This window comes from Dicentrarchus labrax, unplaced genomic scaffold (assembly GCF_905237075.1).
Source record: "Dicentrarchus labrax unplaced genomic scaffold, dlabrax2021, whole genome shotgun sequence".
Taxonomy (NCBI): Eukaryota; Metazoa; Chordata; class Actinopteri; family Moronidae; genus Dicentrarchus; species Dicentrarchus labrax.
This window is the reverse complement of record NW_026136715.1, coordinates 2668240-2691939: the sequence shown is the minus strand read 5'-3', so window position 1 is coordinate 2691939 and position 23700 is coordinate 2668240. Positions and strand designations below refer to the sequence as shown.

General features: G+C 43.8%; 1 protein-coding gene across 2 annotated transcripts; it reads left to right on the top strand.

Annotated features, from left to right (window-relative positions):
- The first annotated feature begins 281 nt into the window (after positions 1–281).
- On the top strand, positions 282–22398 carry fam120c (family with sequence similarity 120C). 2 transcript variants are annotated; one of them, XM_051426664.1, is made up of 17 exons: positions 282–1825; positions 4323–4569; positions 4709–4791; positions 5939–6067; positions 9429–9531; positions 9646–9719; positions 10206–10402; positions 12815–12977; positions 13076–13159; positions 13304–13475; positions 15287–15536; positions 16296–16410; positions 18082–18291; positions 19426–19666; positions 20451–20586; positions 21611–21674; positions 22098–22398. In XM_051426664.1, the coding sequence occupies exons 1-17, from the start codon at positions 1310–1312 to the stop codon at positions 22353–22355; spliced, it is 3042 nt and encodes a 1013-aa protein (XP_051282624.1). In that variant the 5' UTR covers positions 282–1309; the 3' UTR covers positions 22356–22398. The 2 variants fall into 2 exon arrangements, with proteins under 2 accessions (XP_051282624.1, XP_051282623.1); XM_051426663.1 differs by having other exon boundaries at positions 10125–10402.
- The last annotated feature ends 1302 nt before the right edge of the window (positions 22399–23700 follow it).

Sequence of the window (23700 nt, the reverse complement as noted above, 5' to 3'; positions counted from 1 at the left end):
ATTTATCGATATATCGATAAGACAGCTTTCGGGGCGGGTAACGGACAAATAACGGACGTTTGTAGTTGAAACACTTGTGGGCCACTTGGAGAAATTCTACTCTCCAGCTTTTTTATCCTCGTTCAACCGTCGGCGTCCCGGCACGCTGGTAGTTGTAGTTTTTAACCTGTTTCCCGCCACGGCTTTCCAAATCGAACTTGACGCCGCTGCCGCACTCCATTTCCCAGCGTGCCCCGCGGCCGCGCCTCCTCCCCCCCCCCTTTCCCCTCCGCCTTTTTCCCTCCCACTCCACTGGGCCGCGAGGAAGTCGCAAGATGGCTGATGTCGCTTGGAAGTAACGTTCCCCTCCGCAACATGACGCCGTGAGTGTGGAAGAAAGCGAGGGAGGCACCATCGGGCTTTTATTTTTATTTTCTTTTAAGTTACTTTTCTTTTATTTCGTCAGACATCCATCTCATTCCGCGTCGTGTCCGCCTCGCGCTCGTCTTCGGGAGTTGACGCGTCAAATCACGCCGGGGACCCTGCCAGCTAGCTCCACGGCTAGCCCCACAGTTAGCCTCGATGTTAGTGCAGCTAGCTCCTTTTTAGTTTGTTTTGTTTTTTGTTAAATTGATCCTGTGACACCCGCGAGCCAGCCGCGAACCACGCGCTCAGGTGTGCCCGAGGTAGTGCAGAGTAAATGTGGGTGAATATTTCCGCTGTCAGGAGAGAAATAACCGTTTTTTTTGTTGTAAGCGAGCTGCTCGGTTCAACATCATGTCCGCGGACTGGCCGTCCAGCCTGTGGGTTGCTAACTAATGCGCAGTACCGCCTCGGTTTCATGTGCACGGAACCAGCAGGATCATCGTTCGAGCGGTAAGACCCAACAACCCGGCTGCGTTCACACCGACGGTACATCCATCGCGGGGCTGGTTGAGTTAGAAGCCGAATTATGGGAGCAGGAAACACTGTAGAACTTTTTGTGGTGGTAGGAAGCCACACTGGCCTTGCTGGCATCTAACCAGAACCCCACAGGGATGGACACTACGCCGAGCAGCCACGACCAAAACTGAGAAGAACCTGTGTGTTTAGAAGCTCTCGGGATCAGGCTCGCTGGCAGACGGCTGCACGGTGACTCGGTGCACAGATCAGTTGTTCTGCAGGGGCTCGAACTCAAACTACAGGCAGTCACTACATTTTGGAGACCAGCTAGCTTTGCCTGAAGTGCACAGCTAGCTACCGTCTCGCCCCACATCCCATCATAAACACGGCGTACAGAACGTATTCAGAGCCCGCTCCCGGACACACGCACCGGCTCAACAACACCGTCATGGGAGTGCAGGGTTTCCAAGAGTATTTAGAGAAGCGGTGTCCCGGGGCTGCAGTCCCGGTGGACCTCCTGAAGCTCGCCCGCACCGCGGCCCGCCAGCCCCCTCACCACCATCACCCACACCACCACCCACATCACCCCGGGCCCATGCCTCCCCCGCCCCCGCCTGCACGGATCCTAATCGACGCTGACTCCGGCCTGCAGCGCCTGTACGGCGGCTACCAGACGGACTGGGTGTGCGGGGGCGAGTGGAACGCCATGCTGGGCTACCTGGCCGCCCTGTCGCAGGCGTGCCTGTACCAGGGCGGCCTGGAGCTGGTCGTGGTGTTCAACGGCACACTGGGGAAGGAGCGCTGGCCCGAGTGGGCGCGGCGAGCTCAAGGCCAGCGACAGACGGCGCAGCTGATAGTCAACCACGTCGGCAGCAAGGCCACCCCGCCTCCCCGGGCATGGTTCCTGCCCCCGGCCTGCCTCAGCCACTGCGTCCGCCTCGCCATGTTCCGCTTCCGAGTGCGGGTGAGCTGAAAAGTTGTTTTTATTGTGGTCATATTCATTTAACACTTGCCCTTTTCTTGTTGCACGCCCATGTAGTAGCTTACATCATCCAGCGCTGGTTTAACTCCTTCCAGTTGGTGAGCTAGTGCAACTCACAGCCCTTAAAACTGAGTTTGTGCTCAGATACACACTTTATCACTGCATTATCCAAAAGCAAGAAGCTGCAATATTTCTTCTAAAATAAAACACAAAATGTGGGTCAAAACTTTATTATAAAGAAGTAGTGTGGTGCTGCAGATATTCCCTTATTCTACAGATGTAAGATAACATTTGTTTAGTACGACAAATGTCACATCTTCCTGATTTCTTTTTAAAAGGAGAATTTCCCACTAATCAAAATAATTGCTATATGATTTAAAAAAAAAAATTTTTTAACCAGATCGTGCAGCTCTAATACAAACCTGATCTGACAGCCGGGCTGTTTCTAGGTTTCTGTCTGTAGCTGCTGTCTGTCTGTCTGTAGTTGTCTGTCTGTAGCTGCTGTCTGTCTGTAGTTGTCTGTCTGTCTGTAGCTGCTGTCTGTCTGTAGTGGTTCTGCCCTCCTGGATGTATCTGTGCTGGTCTACTGGGAGCAGGATCCAGTGCAACAGATTTATTTAAGATATAAATATAAAGCAGTTGGATACAAACGTCCTCATTCAAGAGGGGTTAGAAACGTGAATCTTACAACATGACCTAGTCTAGCCTATATATTACGTAACATGAACTCAGTGAACCTGTCATACATTGTTGAACAACTGCTGAGTGGAAGGACTATTTATAGCCCCCCCAGTACCTGACAGTGGTGCATTTGTAATGATGGTACATTTCAGTCGGTAGGTGGTTGAGAATATTCGTTTCTGACCTATTTGCTCTGTTGTATTTAATAAATACCAAGATAGCATATAGTAGAGTAAGGTGGATGTACTATATCTGCCTTTCTCTACTAATAATAGCCTCTTTTATATATTTAATACAGGAAGGTGAAACAAAGACTCTCCACAGCAGACATCTTATAGGGCAAAGAATAACTCAACAAGGGTTTTTGAAAAAGGAAATGTGACTCATAATGTTGTGTTGAAGGCCCTGCCATAAACGCAGCTAAAACCCGCTGTCAAGGTTCCCTGCTGTCAGCTGTACCTCGCCGTCTCCGTTCGCCTTTGATCTACCTCCCCGTCTGCTCGCATGCTAGTATTAAAAAAAGACCCAGTGCCACAGTGAACGAGAGGATAGCTGTTGGAGTAGAAGAAACCCACCCACATTACAGTACAACACGTTCTACATGCTCCTTGTGCGTGTACAGCATCGTTACTCACAGTTCCCGTGTGTGCGCGCTGGTTTTTAGTACCTGTATTTGTGAGCAACAGTCCTACTGCTGCAGCTCTTTAGGATTACACCTTCACTAAAGTTACTGCCGATCCCTCTCCGTGCACTTCCTGCTCCAGCTTCACACGCACGCTCTATTTGGGATTATTGTGTACGTTTTTATTACGTCTAAAAGTGGTTGTTAGTTTTTATTATTGGTGAGTGACATAAGAACTGCTAAGCAGTTTTTCTTGAAACAGTTTACTCATAATCAAACTTGCCTTCCCAACCACCGTATTTCATTCATTTGAAGACAGATTTGATCATCCAGCCCATTAAATAGATTTTTGATGGAGTAACTGAAAGTAATTATTTCGTTTTCACACTGATTAACACTGACGTTGATTAACTAGATTAACATAACAATTCTGGCATCTCTCTCTCTCTCTCTCTCTCTCTCTCTCTCTCTCTCTCTCTCTCTCTCTCTCTCTCTCTCTCTCCCCCTCCCTCTCCTCCACCCATGCACCTCACCCACCGACTGCCCGTTGCCTGCTCTGAAGCAGTTATTTAGCTCTGGTTCCAGGTATCTCCACCAGTCATTTGGAACAGATTGGTTCAACGATTTAATTTCCCACTTTTTGTATTTATGCGAGCAAACTGTGGTTTATTAATTGTTTTAATGGGCCGTGGAGATTAAGTCTTTTTGTTGGTATACAAAGTGCGTCGAGTGTCAGCACCGCTGGTCGTCTGTTGTCTCTATCTTCAGCATAAATTGAGTAAACTGCGATGACTGCTGGCATGGTAGCTGATCAGTTTCACAGTCTGTCTTTAGGCTCTGTTCTGGATGTTGTTGATCTTTGTGTGATTATACAGAAACAACTAATGATCGGTCTTCATTATCAATTGATCTGGCAGTGATTTTCTCAATTAGTTGTTTTAAAATGACTCAAACAATAATAACAATAGTAGTTAGATACATTTTCATACTATAAACAAACTGATGAATCAACTAATCGTTGCAGATCTGAACTACTCTGCTGCTTTTACTTGACACATGACACTAAAATCTAAATCTGACATGTGGACAACCAGATTCCTCCCAGCAGGATGTTTATTTTTATAAAAATGAAGTCCTTCCAACTCCATTCAGAGTTTGTCCTCTCTGCGTCCACAGGTTGTACAGACGTTGGAGGACCACCACCAAGAAGTGCTGTCTCTCTACAGGGACTTTGGATTCGCTGGCCTGATCGCTCAGGATTCTGAGTTCGCCCTCTGCAACGTACCCGCTTACTTCTCCTCACACGCGCTCAAACTGAGCTGGAACGGCAAGAACCTGACCACACACCAGTACCTGCTGTCTGAGGCCGCCAGGCAGCTCGGGCTCAAGACACAGCACCTGCCATGCTTCGCTGCTCTGCTGGGTAAGGAAGCAGCACACCTTGACACTGTATCACTGAAACACGCACCCCTACCTGCGAGCTGTATCTTTGCCCCCCCCCTTGTCTGTCGTCCTTGTTCATTGATACAGCAGCAACATGTGAAAGAGTTTCTCTCTTGCAGGAAATCATATTCTGCCTGATGAGGACCTGGCTGCCTTCCACTGGAGTCTGCTGGGACCAGAACACCCACTAGCTTCTCTCAAGGTACCGTATGTTTCTGAGTCCAAAGTTCTCTCTGCAAACCACAGCTCACTCTTAGTAAAATACTAATCATGTAACACTGTTACAGGCTTGTATGACACAGGGTAAAGAACAAGTTATTTCTGACTGAATCTGTGACAGGAAGAGGCGATTTAGTTTAGTTAAATAATTAGATGACAAGCACACGGCAGAATAAAGTCTATTTTCTAATGTTCAATGACGTATTGAGACTGAATCCTCTTTGGGTTGCTGTGTGTGTATTTGTGTGATAACAGACTTGGCGGTGGTGTGATATATGAAAACGGAGCACAGAAAACGCCACTTTCACGGCTCGCCACGGCATTCTTCGCATTTATCTCTTTTTATTTCCATTTACCTCGTCGTGTGTGTAATTGTGCTCACTAATGAAAGCAGAACTCCTCCAGTAGCTGGTCCTTTGCCTCACATGAACTCTGCAGTGCTGAGTATTTAAATGTTGAGCTTTGATCTATTCCTATAAAATGCACACTTTGAGTAATGGCCTGCAACAACAGAGGGGATTTAGTCTTTTCTCTCATGCCTAATGAGACGGATTCAATTTTTAACTCGGTGAGCCAGACCAGAAAAGAATCAGATGCAGCGTATTAGGCGAGACAGCCTGAAGTGAAGGCATCTCCTCAGTGTTATCTCTAAATGTTTTTAATATAGGCTGCAAGGGAATACTAACCAAAATGTCTCTTTGAATTAAACTCACTATTGAGACCTAAACAAAATTCCCCAAAAACTTAATGAGTTTGTCTGATAGGTCTGATTAAACATGTTTGGTTGAATGCCAAATTTAGCACAGATGCCTTCTGTAATGTTATATCTGTTAATGGAACAATAACAACTTGTAATTTGAGTGATCCAGTCCATCTGTTGTGCCCTTAATGCTGTTTCAAGGCAACATAACCTCCTGCCTTTCCTTTTTATCTGCGCTGTAATTGATCAGCCATCTAGTAACACAGCTGTACAACAAGTAGTCATTTGTTTTTTGTTTACTTCCATTAAATAAAATGATAAATAATACAGATAAATATCTCCATGTTGGCTCTTTCCTGGTGGGACTCCCCACCCAATCTAGGGAGGGGGGGATATCTGGATTAAAAGCTTTGTTCTGTTGCTGTCTCAGGTGCGAGCCCATCAGTTGGTGCTGCCGCCCTGTGAGGTGGTGATCAAGGCCGTCTCTGAGTACGTCTCCTCCATCAAAGACCTGGGAAACCTCGACGCCATCGCCAGAGATGTCTTCAAACAGTCACAGGTAGGTCATGTCTACCCCCCCCCCTTCAGTAATTATTACTGATGGGTTAACAGCTTTCATTACATATTACACAACCATATTTCACAGTTTGATATCTGAATATTCGGTTTTGATTAACGTTACGCTACTGCTCTGCTTTCTGCTCAAGGCTCGGCATTGTTGTCATAGCAACATGGAGCGTCTCGAGCTAATTTCAGCTGCACAAGCTACAAAATAACTAATGAGGCGTATTTAACTCATAATAAGACTGTAGCGACATGCCTATAGGTAACAGTATACAGTGCTGTGTGTACGACTTCTTTATTTGGTTACAACAAAGACAAAAGTGCTTAAAATAGTACAAAACCTCAATGTTTACTACGTGTGACACTCGGAGTAGCCATCTTGGTAACTGAACTCGGGGTCCTCTGAGTTCAGACGACTTCAGGAGTCGTATATACGACCTCGGGGGCGTTCTGTTTGCAACTTCTGGTTCGTAACTCAGGAAACCAACTCGCAGATCGAGTTCGGTGGACAAACGCCCCATTAGATGGTAGAGGAATCCGCTGCTAGACTCCCAAAGCAGACTTCAGGTGTTAGGACTATAACTTCTGGTTGCATAAAGACACAATTAATCAGAAATTTACATCAATAAATTGTAACAATTAGTTTAACCGACTAGTATTTCTGGTGTCAACTAGTGAGATTATCAACGTCTAACCGGCTAATCGCACACATCTCTAAACTCTATATTTTAACCGAGTGAAGGATTTTAGTCATCAGACGTCTGGATCTTAATTATGTTTTATTATTATGTTGCTGAGGTTAAGAATATGCTTAAATTTAAATGTCCTGAGTAAAACGCTTCTATGTCTCTGTTTTCTGATCTTTCACAATAAAATAATTTCAGTGGTTTGGGAGGTTACAATGCTTTCCCGTCAATAGAAGGCTTTTATTGTGAAAAACCTGCAGGAAATGTTGACTTAATAATGACGTCTTAAATTATGAAATTGATAGAAATTATTGGAATGAATCAGTGAGAGAAAAATGTTTGATTTTCAGCATTATCTGGTTTTTTATCACTTGTATAAACCAAAACTCATTTAAATATTTTAATTGTTTGTTGTCTCCTGTCGTGTTCACTCGTCATTTATAGCTACAAGTCCTCCGTTGGTCTCTTACTCTGAAATTAGTCATATTTAATAATACTCATAATGAAGTTATTAAGAACAGCTGTGTGGCATTATACATTGATTGTGGGTATAAAGGAATACTGCAATTTATATTTTTCACTGTATTTAACTGTGGTGATCAAAGCTTTGAGAGTCAAAATCTTTTGTTTATGTAGCTTCAAAGTGCTGGAATGTTTTTTTAAAAAGTTGCATGAACCCTTAAAATAAAATTTACATCTCAAAATTTTAAAATTAACATGCTTATAAGTTATTTCCGACCTTACATGGCAGACGGTTGCTGACGGTTAAGTAGGTCATTACTGTTGACACAAGACCTGAGTCAGCATGAGCACTTCCTCACACACTGGTGCTGAACCATAGAATTACACCACACCTTATATAAATCCATGTGCTTATCTAGTTTCAGTTCATCACAGGGAGCAGTGTTTACAGTGATCACACATAAAAGACATATTTACAATATGTATATAAAAGGTCTCCAGTTATTTTCAGTGTCTGTGATTGAAGAAGTAAAGTTGGAGTTCAGCAGCATTTTATCAAATCAGTCATCTTGTCACTGCTACGAGACGTTCACTGACCCTTTCCCATCTCATTTGTCCCGTTGTGGTGAGGGATCGAAGTGTTTGATAACTAAAATACTGCTCTGCATTGGATTAAGACACAGTCTGCCTGCATCCAGTGGAGTTCACAGACATCCTGGAAAACCTGGGAATTTACAGACAGAAGAGTTTTCAAGTTATAGAACCACCACAAGATCGATTAAAATGACCAAATATCCTGGAAGTAATCTATGTTGTCCTGGAAGTTATTGTATTTTAGCCCCTCTATCAGATAGCCTATGTAAGCCGAGTATTTAGTTTGAAACTCGACAGTCTTTCCGACATTGAATCTATTTTTTCTTCAGGGCTGTGGGCGAAATTCTCATTTCTACGTGCATAAAATTTCCTGTGACTGATAAATACGCGCACAGTGATGTTAATTCTATGTGCAATGAACACTTTCCTTTCACTTTTTTACTAAAAGTAGATTTTCTGTAAAATAAAATGACTCCCACTTGATTTGAAGTGCTACTTATGGGCTGTGGCCAAATTACTGGAGTCGATTTTCCTTGAAATCGTTGATTATATGACGGTTTGTAAGCAAGTGCTGTCCCGTATTGTCAAGAAAAACTCCTGGAAGATGTCCTGGAAAGGTCCTGGAACGGTCCTGGAACCCTGTCCAAGCTGTTCCTTTAATGTTTTTAATTTTTTTAAGGATTCTACAAAATAACAAAGAAGGCTAGAAATGAACAAACTCATCTTTAATATTTTTTGCTCTCGTCGCTGTCTGGAGGGAGTTTCTCTCTCTCTCTGTAAAGGTGTCCTGCAGTGTTTGTTTGGTTCAGCCTTTACCTGAATGAGCTGTATTCTGCTGAGTGTTTATTTCTCGGATTACATTAATAAATTACTCTTATTGGCTTTTTGTTCGCTGGGTTTTTGTTGCACTCGCAGTGGAGTGGTGAGTGTGGTTGTTCTGGCTCTCTACCGCTGACTGTCTCTCTTCCGAGCAGGGGCTGGGCCAGGTGGGGTTATATAGCCAAACAGTTGGTATAGTTTATAACATTTGTATGATTCAGCAGTTTTTGATTTGAAGATGAAGTCAGTTCTGTATCATTTAGCCCAGCGGTTCCCAACCTTTTACCTTAAAGGACCCCTTCTCTATCATTTAGGAAACTGACTGACATATTTTATGGATAATTCATATTATATTTAAAACTGTACAATGAATTCAAACGGTGAAGTCAGTAACTGTGAGTGATTTGGATGAATTTTGAGCAGATTATTTCCTGTTAAGGACTTTTTTTTATACGTTTCTCTGTATTATGTATTTTTATCATTTTTAACAACTACAAATACTTAATAGGCTGTCTTTTTTTTGACAAATTCTGTTTTCTTGTCCCTGATGCTTGGCCATTGTTCTATTAGACAATTAACTTTCAGTCACAGAAGTGAACCAAATGCTGAGATATAGGCCTTCTGTGTGTATTTTTTTTAAGTTTTGAGAAAACCTCTCACCCCCTGTGAAGCTTTGGCGACCCGTCATGGGGGTTCTCGACCCCAGATTGGGAACCACAGACTTAGCAAACATCAACTAAATATTGTATACAATGTCGTCTTTAACTGTTGCTGCTGTTCCCTTTTTCTTTTCAGTCTCGTATGGAGGACAAGGTGGAGCGATTCAAGAAAGCTGTGGAGTATTTCTCAGCTGCCTCCAAACCACGCTCGCCCAACATGGGGCCCTCCTCTTTCATCTGTGAGTAGTAAATACAACCAAACATTATGTAATCATTTCTGTTTTACTAAATATGTATTATGTGGGGGAAAAGTTAATTTACATCCTTGATTTGTTCGTCTCTCCCTGCTTTAGTACCTGGGTTTGGACCCAATCCATTTGGGGGACCACCTGGCCACATGGGACCGATGCAGCCGGGAAAGAATCAGGTAGATTCCTTATCTATTTTAATTTTTTTTAATCCTTCATGCTGTTTGATTTGTGCGTGTGATTTTGTGCTCTGCTCTGCATGAATGTACATGTAGGAGAGTGGATTAAGTTTTTTTTGCTCTTTTGAAATCCCTTTGTGGCATGTGCTCATTTAGGGGAAAAACTGAGGGAGGCAGGCAGGGAGGGAGGGTGCAGTCCTTTCCATCCCAGATCCTGCCACCAGCCTTTATTAGATGCTTCTAGTTTGATCTGAAATTAAATAGGACAGTGTTAGTTCCCGTCCCTCCCTGAGACATCTTCTCCCTCTCCCTTCCTCCCTCCTCTCTCTCTCTCTCTCCCTCCTGTGCTCTTTCTCTTGTCCTCTCTTTACTTCCTCCTCTCCTCTCCCCTCTGTCCAATCCCAGTTCCCTCCTCCCCAGGTTCCAGGGTTAAAGCCACCCTATCAAAATGCTCCATATGGACCTGGCTCCATCCCTCTGTTCCAGAACCCGCCACCGCCGCCATCCCAAGACTGCAACGACTCACTGACGAACAAGATGGGCTTCTCCGATTGGTCGGCTCCATATGATTCCACTCAGGGGGGAAATCGATTACCCAATCATCACACCAGCACTCAGTCTGGTCCCTCTCCGTCTCCTTCCTCGTCATCGGATGGAGACGAACCCAACGACAACAACGCAAAGTAAGAGTCCCAGCGAGTGAAAAAAAAAAAGTCGTGTTTACACCACTCAGGCTTTAACTGACTGTTAGCTCCCTAATTAGATTTAAGTGAAAATGGGACTTTGGCATTTTATAGGTGGAGCAAAGCACTTTACATAACACATGTTTTGACTAATCACAAGGAGAGCTCAGCTTTCACGGCAGCAGCTTTACAACAGTAGCAGCTTTACAACAGTAGTGCCCGCAAGGAAAATGGTAATTGACTTTTAAAAAGCACTAGAAGATTTATTTGTGGTTGTTTTGTTGTCGTTTTTTTAAGTGCAGTATATTTCTGGGTGGCTTTTTTTTTGCTATTTTAACGAGAGTGCCGCAGTATGTTGCTCCGTCTTTAATGCTGTTGCACACTAACAGGACAGAAAGCTTGCAGAAATATGAGAGAGAAATCTCCTTCAGACAAGCAACCTGCTACGTAAATGTTGTGGTAGTTTAACCTGTTGGTGTCGTGTCTGAAAACCATTTAATATGAACCCAGAAACGTTTCTGTAACCCTTTCAACATGCTGCAAATTTTATTATAATATATAATTTAACACATTAATGTAAATACTGCTGCAGCACAAGGTTAAATACACAGAGATGTTAAATGTACATCGTCTTTTAGAGTTGCAATAAGCAAAGTGATTACATCCATAATAACAACACAAATAAATATATAAGCAGTAAGAAAAAGGTACAATTTCAAAGCCCTGAATAATAGTAATAAACAAACCAACAGGAGTAAGAAAATATCTTGTACCAGAAATATAATCTCTCTCAGCCTTATTGTGATTTGGATTTGATCCGTAGTCTTTCCTTTCGTTTTCAAGGGATAGCTTTGAAAAAAGAGAGGTAACGTAACCATATACATGCAGAGAGGGAAAGGTAAATCTTGTTGCAGCGAGATAGTTGGACACTCAAGAGAAAACAACAAGAATAAATGAATAAATAAGAAATTACACATTTTCCTGTTCTGAGGTTTGACATACTGCACCCATTTCTCTTAGTGTTGTATAAAGATAACCATCATGTAAATCTATTCCATTATGTAAATCTCCATTGTTACATCTCTCCAGTTATTTACGTAGGTCCAATCGGTATCAAGTCCCGCTTCACCAACACAACCCACTCTCACTGAGACATGGAGGCAAACCGAGTGCAGCTGAACCACAGACTGCAAATAAATGCAGTGATAAATAAATGCAAGTCATACATCGACTGAGCACTGCCTCTTTTATTTATATTGTTGGTCTGCAGTAACCAGTTCCTAAATCTGTGATGAGTTCAGCCAACCTCAAAACATCAGCACCAGTTGGTCCTGATGTCAGTATCAGGGCACATCTGTGCAAGTTTCAACTGTTTGGTTTCAGCTAAAATAAACCCGATCAGAACCGATATTTTCTTTACCGTAGTGAAGAAACTACTTCAGTCTGCGAGTGTTTTTGTGAGTCTCCCAGTTAAACTTTAATTCGTATCGTATCAATAATTTCAGCTTGTAAGCGTAATATTTTTGAACCAGGACCTCCAGTGTTTGGATGAGGTAGCTTGTTAAAATCGGGTGCCAAATGTCGTTAATGTGTTACATTTAATTTATATTTAGGTAAATGGAGTTGGACTCAGATCCTTCCCACAATGCAGTGCATCCATAGCAACTGTACATCAGATACACTTGTTGACTGCCTGACTTTTTGTCAACAGGCTTACAGTGTAAAGTAGCCCAGCTACAGCTTAGAGGTTCAGGGATTAGGAGGAGGATGGAGCTGCAGTGAAAACTGTCCACTGAGTTTTTCGCTCCTTGCATGTTTTGTTGACCCAACAGTTTGGGTTTAGAAGTCCAAATGTGGACACTTTGTTCTTGTTGTGGAGTGTTTTTTAAAGTTTCTGAATGGTTTATGTTGCTGCTACTGCAAAGTGAGCATTCAACACAAACTTGGAAGTTCTTCTTTATGTTTGATATTGTGTCAACACACGTTGGAGATCGGACGATTATCAGTAATCAAGGAACCCAATAACTGGAACTAGTATGTATTTGTAGTAAAATTCAGAATAAACAGTGGTTGAGTGTAACTAAGTTAATTTACTCTCAAGTATTGTACTTAAGTACAATTTAATACTCGAGTATTTCCGTTGTATTTTACTTTATATTCTACTACATTTTGGAAGCAAATATTGTACTTAAATAAATGTAGTGGAGTAATTAAACAACTTTAGTTGGAACTTGCTTAGCAGATTCAAAATATAAATCAACGAATGAATAACGATGTGTTGTTATAGAGCCAAAGTATTTTTAAATTCATTTATTTTGTCTCTAATGGAGGAAATAAAGTACAGATTCTGGTTATTGGATCAACGACTATCTGATCACTAACACACACTCTCCCATGATCCCTTTCTCTCAGCCATTTGACGGACAAGCCCTCCCGGTGGGAGGATCCTGCTGGAAGGGGGGGCTCGGCCTCTGGAGACGGTTCCCAAGGCAACGGGAGCGGGTCAAACATTCCGTCACTGTTGTCTATGGCGACGCGGAGTCACATGGACATAACCACACCCCCTTTGCCTCAGGTGTGTGTGTCCGTGAGAGAAGTTTATTAAAAAGAAAACACGACGCAGAGCAGCTGTAGGTCGGGGGGAACAGTTGTCACCATGTTTTCTCTTTTCAGGTCAGTGCTGAGGTTCTTCGTGTAGCCGAGCACAGACACAGAAGAGGACTGATGTACCCCCAGATTTTCCATATATTGACCAAGGTACAACAGTTTTCCTCACTCAAGTATTCTATCTTTGCAAGGCACTTTGTTTTGTTTTTTTGTCAAACAATGGTTATAAAAACGTCGATCACACCACAGCTCTCGGTCCTCCCTTTAATCTCCTCCCCCTTTGTCCTTCCTCAGGGAGAGATGAAGATGCCAGTGTGTATAGAGGATGAGTGTAACTCTGAGCTGCCGCCTGCCTCTCTGCTGTTCCGTGCTGCCAGACAGTACGCGTACGGCGTCCTCTTCAGCCTGGCTGAAACACACCGCCGCCTGGAGAGACTCGCTCTCCGCAAGAGGGCTCCCCTGGAAGGTAGGTTTCGGGGACTGATGAATGAGGGCAGACTGTGTGAATCTGCAATACAAAGCAAACTGTAACTTCACAGATACTTTGATCTCTTAGTTAGGGGTTGATGAGAGTGCCTTGCAAGCAGGTTTGGTCTTTTACTACCTGAGCTCTAAAATATTGTCCCCCTGGGCAACTTCAAGAACAGTGTTTGTGTTTTATATTTAGATTTTAATGTGTGTCAGTTAGCTAATTAGCTAGTGTGGCCTAATTTTAGGGAAACCTTTTTGTTTATCTGGTCCAGTCGAGCCGTCAGAAGCCCGGCAGGAGAAACGCTCTGTAGTCCACTAGGTTTATAACTGAACTGTGAGCAGGGCTCTCTCTTTCACTTCCTCTGACTGCCTTAATCCTTAATAAAATAAAGCTGTTTTCACATGTGAACCCCAAACTGTCCGGTCGTGCTCTTTCACACATGCAGCACGCAGCAGGAGATTGTCGTGTCACCAAAGCTCCAGAAATAACCACAAAACTGTAAGAAATGGAGGGTGACTTCAGTGTAATAGAGACTAATGCAGGCTGTTTCTGATTGGCAGTATGAACAAAAAACAGTCGACTCAGCTACGCTCAGTGCAACGTCATCAACACGCCCACTCGCTCCGGGCAGTGACTTCTCTCTAATCACACATGAGCTCACACGGACTTTGGACCGACCGGGTTAAATACATTTAACTTTCGGTGCAACCGATTCAGACTCGTGTACAGCTCTAATGTCTGTAAGAGTGCAGAGTTGCAGTGCCTGTGTGAGAGGAACTTAAGACTGACAGTGTCTTGCAGCCTCGACACCTCCATCGAGCCTTTATGTGGTGCGCGATAAAATTTTCTATCGCTTTTATCGTGTTTTTTCCTCTGTTCTCTTCACAAATGAGAAGTGGTTATATATCTGCTGACTCATCAGACGGGTGGTTAAGGAGGAAGCACGTCTTTTGATAAAGTTTGCAGCATTTTGATTGGCCAAACACAGGTGTAAATGACATCATTAATGACGGCTGCATTGCATTTAAGCTGTACCAGTTGCAGGGCCCATGGTGCATGCTTGCTTACTGATACCTCCAGATGTAATGGAGCCATCCTTATTGTGGTTAGAGCTTTAGCTTTTTTCCTGAAATGAAAAGTAAGAATGTCTGCTGTGAGACTTCTCTACCACGAGGATTAAACAACTGCTTATATTTCAGGACATGAATAGACTGTCTCATAACAGGTTACAGAGTTCACAACAGCCTATGTTTGAGAGACACAATGGACCTTCACTCTCACAGTTAGCAGCCTTGTAGGAGTGTGTTAGCTATGTGATTAGAATAAGATCACAGCAGTCATATAGCCCAGCACTGAAACCCCTGTATCACTGTATCATAGTCTCTTTTTCTATAGTTTCTTTTAAACCGAACCACGTACATTTTTCAGGGTTCCCACATGTCCTGGAAAAGCTGGTCATTTAGAAACTTGTTTTTCAGTCATGGAATCACCTGGAAACTGATTAAAATGACCAAATATCCTGGAAATAATCTGTTGTCCTGGAAAAGCCCCTCACTCAGATAGCCTGTGTTAACCTGTGTGCGTATTTTGTATGAAATTCAACTCTTGGTTGGATAAACTAGATGAGACATCAAAGCGGGTTTACCAGATGGAAAATGGAACTGACTTGCAGTGATCTTTTTCAGTATGCTTATATACCTGTTTGTAAGCAAGTGCTGTCCTGTATTGTCAAGAAAAACCCCAAAAAATGATGTGATAGAAAAGAGTGGGAACCCTCATACCAACACTCTTTCTCTGTGTCGCAGTTCCTCCAGTGATTGTCAAAGAGTGGAGCAGCGGCAAAGCCAAGTCGGCCCTGACTCCGGAGCTGGTTCCAGCCCTGTGTTTCCGGGAGTGGACCTGCCCCAACCTGCGGCGGCTGTGGTTGGGTCGTGCCAGCGAGGACCGCTCCAGGAGAACCAGGGCCTTCCTGGCCTGCCTACGCTCTGACTGCCCAGCCCTCCTCAACCCAGCACAGGTCCCACAGCATCTGCTGCTCATGTGCTGCGTGCTCAGGTATACTGTGTGTGTGGGTGGGTGTTTGGGTGGGTGTGTGTGTGTGTGGTCCTTTAATACAGTGTGAGGCAGGAACTCCTACAGCTGAAATGATGGGAAACCGTGATTGGCATTTTTCTTTATTTTCTGACATTTTACAGACAAAACAAGTATCAATTAGGGAAATAAAAATTACTACTAAATTAATACTCTTTAGACTGCATATTTTCTCGGTACACTGCACAGTGTGTACAGTTACATCAGCTGTGTTGAGCTTCAAGTTATTTTATTAGCAGCAGCTCTCGTTCTTCAGAGAATTAGCTCATTAAAATTACAAAAAATGGTCCAAAAGAAACAGCCGGCGATGGAGCTCATAGCTGATATAGTCGCCCAATCACCCAACCCTATACTGAGTGCACTATTCTAGTTTCAAAATGCAACAGCGGAATGAAGGAATGAGGCAGTGTGTGATGAAATGGGTCTGGGGGATACAGGGGAGACTGACTGACCTCCACTCAGTGTAACATGCACAGCGTTTGTAGAGCTGGTAGTCAGAGCTAACCCACCATGAGACGCTTCTATCAGGCTCACTGTTTCTCTACTGGAAAGGTTTGGAGTCAGGTGGAGCTTTGACTGTCGCTAAAGCATATTTGTGGCCCTTAGAGAGAGTCGCTGTGTGGGCACCTGAGTTTCTGTTTTTAGTTCAGACGTTTGGAGCATCAGTACACTGTAGTTCTGTGTTCGTGTTCTAAAGTGAGCTCTGTTTTCCTTCTCTCTCAGGTATATGATGCAGTGGCCTGGGGGAAGGATCCTCCAGAGACATGAGCTAGATGCCTTTCTGGCTCAGGCTGTTTCCAGCCAGCTCTACGAACCCGACCAGCTACAGGAGCTCAAGGTAAGACTCCACTCCTCGCTCCCTCATGGTTGGATTATCATTGGTCTGGGATTTCTCTACAGAATACAAAAGTCTCTGCACAGCTTTCATTTTATTTCTAGTTTCCTGATAGATAGATAGATAGATAGATAGATAGATAGATAGATAGATAGATAGATAGATAGATAGATAGATAGATAGATAGATAGATAGATAGATAGATACTTTATTTATCCCGAGGGAAATTCAAGTATCCAGTAGCATACAAAATACAAAACATACATTAGGCTAAAATTTAAATCCCTAACCTTAAGAATAGAATTAGAAATAAAATAGAAGATAAAATATAACGTATTTTTTATATATATATATAGCTACAATAAACGGTGCAAACAGTAAACAGTGCAAATGGATGTGCAAATACAGATAGAAATTGTCTATTATCTATTGTCCTCTCTGCCTTTACTGGGAGCTGTTGTACAGTCTGATGGGGGGACGGAAGAGTTTTTGAGTCTGTTGTTGGAGCTGGACTGGGACAGCAGTCTGCCACTGAACACTCTCCTCTGCCTGGTGAAGGTGTCGTGCAGAGGGTGGTGGGCGTTGTCCAGTGTGGACAGCAGTTTGTCCAGGGTCCCTTTGTGAGGAATGCATCCTGAATCTCAGTGGTACAGCTGCTGGACATCTTAAGACCTTTGCACACCAAGTCTGTATTTTTCGTCAAAGTTTAAGTATTAATACAACCTCACATTGTGCCCATCATCCTGTCCGTCACCAGAGCGTGTTGTCTGCCCGACATTGTGTATTTTGTCCTTAAAAAGGAAGCAGAACTGAGTGTTTTTCCTCTGACTGACTGACAGACTTCCGGCCTGGTGCCACAATGTTGATGCATGTAATTTAATCCAAAGTCTCCACGCAGTATTTTATTTTGAAAATTTACCAGCTTCTCTGTGCTGTTTATGCTAGGTCTGTCTACTCTGTGCTGCTTGACCCGAGTGGGTCTTCTTCTGGGAGGCACCGCAGCACTTCTGGTGGAGTTTTTAGCATTGTCTATAACAGGCGCAACCAACTCCGGTGACCGTGGTGGAGCTGGAGTGCGTTGTGCCTGTGACCGGTGGAATTTGGGGTTTTAGAAACTTCTATTTCACACCCGAAAAGAAAAAAATAAATAAATGATGATGACAGCACACAGTCAGGAGGGAGATTGACAGTGTGGAGTTGTTGTGGCCGCGGTGAGCAGAGAGGAACCTCCAGAGGAGAGAAGCAAAGGAGGAAATGAGAAAGACAGAGCGACAGCAGCATCGGGCTTCGCAGGACCCGACAGTTCAACTTCCCTTTGCTCTCGACACCTTGGACCCAGTGTTTCCTTTTTCTGCTTTCAAGTGAGAGGACAACACAATCTTCCTCATTGGTTGACGTCTAATATTGAAAATGTCACAACAAAAAGGACAACAGATCACGTCGGGCTTAGGGTTAAAAAACGCATCAGAAAAATACAGACTTGGTGTACAAAGGCTTTTACTACACTCCTTTTTAGTGTCTTTATTTGTGCCCACATACCACGAGTTCATGATTCACAACTTCACCTCTTCTTCTTCTTCTTCTTCTGCTGCTGCTGCTGCTGTTCGTCTCTGGGAGCCGCCGACAGTTTAAATATGCTGTGATTTTCACATTTGTCCGTTATGTGTCTGTTAGGTGGAGAAGGTGGATGCCCGCGGTGTGCAGCTGGCTTCCCTCTTTATGGCCGGCGTTGACACGGCGCTGTTCATCAATGATGTGTGCGGCCAGCCGTTGCCATGGGAACACTGCTGTCCCTGGGGCTTTTTTGACGGCAAACTGTTCCAGAGCAAACTGGCCCGGGCCGCCCGCGACCGAGCTGCCCTGCTGGACATGTGCGAGGGGCAGGTACGGACCTGTGTGTGGTGTGTGTGTGTTTTATGGGTAGAAATTAACTGAGGATATGATGGATGTGTGTGTGTGTGTCTCTTTTAAGTAAGAGTTATCCATCCATTAGCTACCGGCTCATGCTTTTGGAGGGTCGCAGTGGGATGGAGCCGATCCCAGCCACAACCACCCCAGACAGATCAATTACATGGCTTACAGTCAAAAAAAAGGTTCCTAAATTTAAATAAATTCTGAACCTTTTTTGGCTGTAATTTAAGTAATAACTTATTTATTATTTTAAAAAAAGCAATGCAGCAGCTGTATCTAATCCAAAAACTGGATTCATACGATAGAAGCAGAAATATTTTCGAGGCTGTTTTGGAGCCCTTCTCCATCCTACTGTGAGCAACTGTGATCTGATTATATGCCACACTCGGCATAACTTAATACAGTATTTTGTCTGGGAATAGAAGCATCCAGATTGCAGCTGCAGGTTGTGCAGCGACAGGACGGCTCCCCAAAAACATCTCAATCCGTGATGGCTGGCTGTTTAGAAAGTTTAGAAAGCGCTTTGATTTGATGTGCAGAAGAGTTTTCTATAAACGGAACATTTTAAACATCAGTATTGTAGACGAGCGCCAGTAAGATTATTGGGAAAGAGCAGAAACAACTGGGATGTTTACTGTATATAAAACACAAGTGGAACAAAAAGCCAGACAAATTGTGTCTGATACTCCTCATCCTGTTTAATGAATTCATAAATTGCCTCTGGAAGAGTCGCTCACATTTACACAGAGTCTTTAATACCAAATGCCATAACTTTGTTCAGTTCATAAACACATTTTACACCTGAACTATTGTTGTCTGCACTGTGCGTGTTGAGTTATTAATTTATTATTGCCTCCTATTGTAATTTACAATATGTTTTAATTATCCTGTGCAGCCAAATTTCCTCATTAGGTAGAATTCACACGCGTCCTGGAAAACCTGGACATTTACAGACTAGTTTTCCTGTCATGAAAACTCCTGGAAATTGATTAAAATGACTAAATATCCTGGAAATAATTCCTGTGTTCTCCTGGATTGATAATCGATCGGTTTTATTGTAGCTGATAATGTTCCCCACTCAGTCACAGTCCTCTTTCCTCTGTGCAGGAGGAGCTGGTGTCCAAGGTCGAGAAGATGCGTCAGGCAATCCTCGAGGGCATCAACCTGTCCCGCCCTCCTCCACCTCCCCCTCCTCTGCCACCTCCTGCCTTCCTGCCCCCCGCCATGGTGCCCCCTTTCTACCCCATGCCTCCACTCTACCCACCTCGCCCCATGGGCGGTATGCCACCTCATCATCACCCACATCATCCGCATCACCCTGCGCAGCACAGACCCAGAGCCTTCCCAGGTACAGAGACACTTCTGAATGTTTCTCTCTTTGTCCTGATTTCATACTCACTCACTTTAAGCAGCTCTTCAGTCTGTATTGTGCTCTCGTTGGGAAAATGATGAAAAAGTATATTTAAAACTAATCTCTAAGTCTTCTGTATTCTTGTATGTTAGCTGGCAGTTTACAGTACGATAGTATGTAGTTCATACTATATACCTGTGGTTCCCAATCTGGGGTTCGGGAGGGCGAGCCCTTCTTGATTTTAAGGGTTGTAAGAAAATGTACTTATATATCAACATTTTGTTCATTTCTGTGAAGAAAACGAAATTAAATTGTTATTTTTAAACTTTGAAAAGCTGAGCACACGGATCCATCACTCTCTGATAAACAGCCTGATGAAAGTTCAAACAACCAGAGAGCTGATAGAACAATGAGAAGAAAACACTAAATCTGTCAAAAAATAAGTCTGTTAATTCTTTATGATTGTTAATAACTAAAGAAAAGAAATAATTCAGACAGAGAACTGCATAAAAGATCTCGGATCAATATTCACAGAAAAGAATCTGCTATTATTGTGTGTTCACTGTTTGGGTTCATTGTACAGTTTATCAGTTGTTCTCCACTGTTGTTGTTATTAAATATAATGTGAAATATCTGTAAAATATGTCACTTAATGAGTCGTCAGTTCACTTAAAAACAGAAAAAGGGTTGGATCCACTGTTGTATACAGTTCATAGGTCGTTGGGGTTTGTGGGGGGGGAGCTGTAGAAACCTGCCTCAGTTGTAACTTGTTTTTCTGCAGGCATCCAGTCCATCCCCCCTCAGGGAGGGAAACTGGAGATAGCCGGCATGGTTGTCGGCCAGTGGGCTGGAAACAAACCAGTCCGTGGGAGAGGGGGGTTCAACATGCAGGTGGTGTCAGTGGGAGCGGGGAGAGGGTGAGTACGACGACCATCTCTACTCACTGCAGCTAATGACGGTCCGGCCTGTTAATCCACCGGCTTTCCAGAGCTGTAAAAACATTATATATGCAGTTATTAATACAACAGTTCAGTCCATACTGGAAACACTGACATATCATTTAGTCATAGTGATTAGCATTAGCACGCATTAATATTAATATCTGTTCCCTCAATGGCAAACACGCTGTTGTTTCTTAGGGCCAGAGGCAATAAGCTCAAAGAAAAGAGAAAGAAAAGACTTCCTCCTCCTCAGCAGCAGAGCACAAATATGTCTGCAAGTCATCGCAATTACCGGCAATACCTGCAGATGAATACGAGCCAACAGCCTCGGAGAGCTCGCTAACAAAGCACATTTAAGAAACACCTTCCACTTGATTATGTATCAGTATTGATTGCAAAGCACCCCGCAGGGCTTCTGCACCGCTTCTTTGTACGAGTGGGAATGTTTGGCAATCAAACAGTTTGATTCTGCAGAGTAACTGAACTCGTCTTTATTAAACTCCAGAAACTACCAGAAAAACACCAGCAGAGGAAAGTTTTTACATTAAAGGCTGAATGCGTCAATCTTACTGAGCCACATTTATAATGGAGTTTATTTTGCTGCCTGTTTATGATCATAAATACACATTTACATCTACAACATCTACAGCCTTTTATAGATATCTGTGTCCATTTATCTGCTGTGTTTCTGCTCAGTGCATCCCTAATTACATTAATGTTATGTTATAAAAACCTTTTTGACTCTTCGCTGTCGGTTGAGAGTGTGTATTTGTTTGAAGAACTTTGAAGTGAACATCCAACATTGTGCAAGCATCCAGCTAAGCTAACTAACTTTACATTTAACAGGAGATACTTTACTGTCCATCAGGAAACTCTGTAAATCACAGAGTCAGAGAAAGACCAGAAAACATGACAGCGACTGTAATTATTTAGAGAAAAGTTACATAATGTTGCTTTAATTCTGCAGACTGCTGATACTTGTTGTGTTTCTTCCTCACAGGAGGGGTAAAGAGATTCCAGCGAAAGTAAGGGGAGTGAAAAAGGCCCCCGCCAACCGGACACAGGTACGACCCGAGCAGCAGACACAAAGCTCCTACAAGGGTTCGCACACATCCTGGAAAACCTGGAGATTTAGAGACTAGTTTTCCAGTCGTTGGAAACACCTGGAATTTTATTAAAATGACCAAAAAACCTGGAAAATATTTAATGTTTTATTGTATTTAATAAATTCTACTTGGTTTGATCTGTTACTTCTGGGCTGAGGCCGTAATGTTACTAACTGTAGTCAGCTCACTTCATCATGAACCTGCACCGTTAAAAAGAGTCAATATTAGTACAACAGCTACATTTTATGACGTTTGGGAGCAACTGCTGTCCTCGATTGTCGATTTAAAAACTCCTGCAAAATGAGAAAACTCTGTCCGAAATCACCAGACAACATCGCAGCTTTAACTTCCCTCTTTGTCTGTCTGTCTGTCCTCCCCCAGACGTCGTCACCCCCCCTGTCCAGCTCTCCCCCAAAGCCCTCAGAGGAGGCGGGCTCCACGCCAGAGGTTGCGACTCAGCAGCTGAACGGCAGCTCAGCAGCCTCCGCCATCGGCCAGCCCTTGGAGCTGGCCCCCCTGGCCCAGCCAATCCCGTGTGCCTTAGCCAGCAGAGACAACCAATCAGAGGGGGTGGAGGTGGAGGCCCCCTGTTGCCTTGACGACTGCCCGTCAGACGGAGCACTACAGAAGGAGGAGTGATTGCGTCCCTCCCAGGATGCACTGCTCTGAGAGAGTTCTCTGTGTTCGACTGCCTTTCCCTGTTTTTGTAGCCCCGCCCTGCTAGCTGTGCACATTATCACATGGAGCAGGAAGTGAAGCGAGGCTCCTCCTCCTCCCCCTGCTGCTCCATGTGATTGGCTAAAGCAGTTAGCCGTTACTTCCTGTTTAGTTTTTCTCATGTGGTTTTATTTGTTTTATGAAGAGAGGTTTTCTCCATGAGTCTGTAAGCGCCCCACCCCTCAAAAATCCTCAACACCTCCCTCCCCGCACTCAGAGTAAAATAAGCTTGAAGCCCCCGCCCCCCCCCCCCCCCCCCCCCCCACCCTCATTATGACCCGCCACTTAAACGAGCCCCGTTAGTACGTATGGGTGTCTGTACAGTTTGAATTACTTACTCTGTGTTTTTAATGGTCCCATTGTTTGAATCTCTGCACGCAGATGTTAAGCTCGCGGTTACGGTGACAGGTTGGATGTGGTTTCCACGGTTACAGCATCTAAGGCCTGGTCGCCGTGGTCGGTAGTTGCGTGTGTTTAATGCGGTTTGTTGCCATAGCCATCTCGTGTGAGGTTTGTCTTACGTGGATCCAGAGAGCCGTTCAGACTCTGGATGTGCAGTGACCCCCCCCAAACTCCGGCAGCGCTGCCGAACACACGGTGTTAGTATACTTACTAGCAACGAACCCCCCTTTATTGATTGATCGATCGATCACAGGAGCACTACTGCACCACCATGGTATCAGCGTGCTGTCTTACTTTGACCTATGTAGCGTAGCCGAGTGCTTAGCTAAGAGACCCCATGAATTTATGCACCTTAAGCCCCAAAGTATGCAAGATATCATCCTGCTCCTCCAAAAGAATTATTATATTACACCCCCCCCGTCCCCGTCCCTTCCTCCCAAAGCTTTGATTGTATTATCCCAAGTGAAGCACTTAATGTTGTATTTAAATATAAAATTGAACAAGCCCCCTCTATATACAGGTGAACTGACGGTCTGTGAGGGGGTCCCCCCCCCCCCGCATGAGTTAAATCATTATGTAGAACATTTAAAGGTAGAGATCTATTCGAGAGACGTCAGAATGTGAACAGAGTGGTTTCAGACAAAGAAGCACTTTGTTTTAAAAAAATGTTAAACCACACTGGACAGTCCTCTACCAGGTGATACAGACAAACTCTGAGGCACCTTCTGGAGTTAAGGCCAAAAAGAAAAGAATAATGCTGACCAGCAAAAGATGGAAATGAATGAGAGGATTTGGGTAACTGCTGCCAGGCAGGAGTTCCCTTCAGACTGGCCTCACGTTCAATCAAGAACTTTGCAATGAAGCT

Coding starts and splice junctions, on each gene's coding strand:
- fam120c (XM_051426663.1), top strand. CDS start 1,310: ATGGGAGTGCAGGGTTTCCAAGAGTATTTAGAGAAGCGGTGTCCCGGG. Junction 4,792..5,938: donor ACCCACTAGCTTCTCTCAAG/GTACCGTATGTT, acceptor TTGCTGTCTCAG/GTGCGAGCCCATCAGTTGGT. Junction 10,403..12,814: donor CCCAACGACAACAACGCAAA/GTAAGAGTCCCA, acceptor CCTTTCTCTCAG/CCATTTGACGGACAAGCCCT.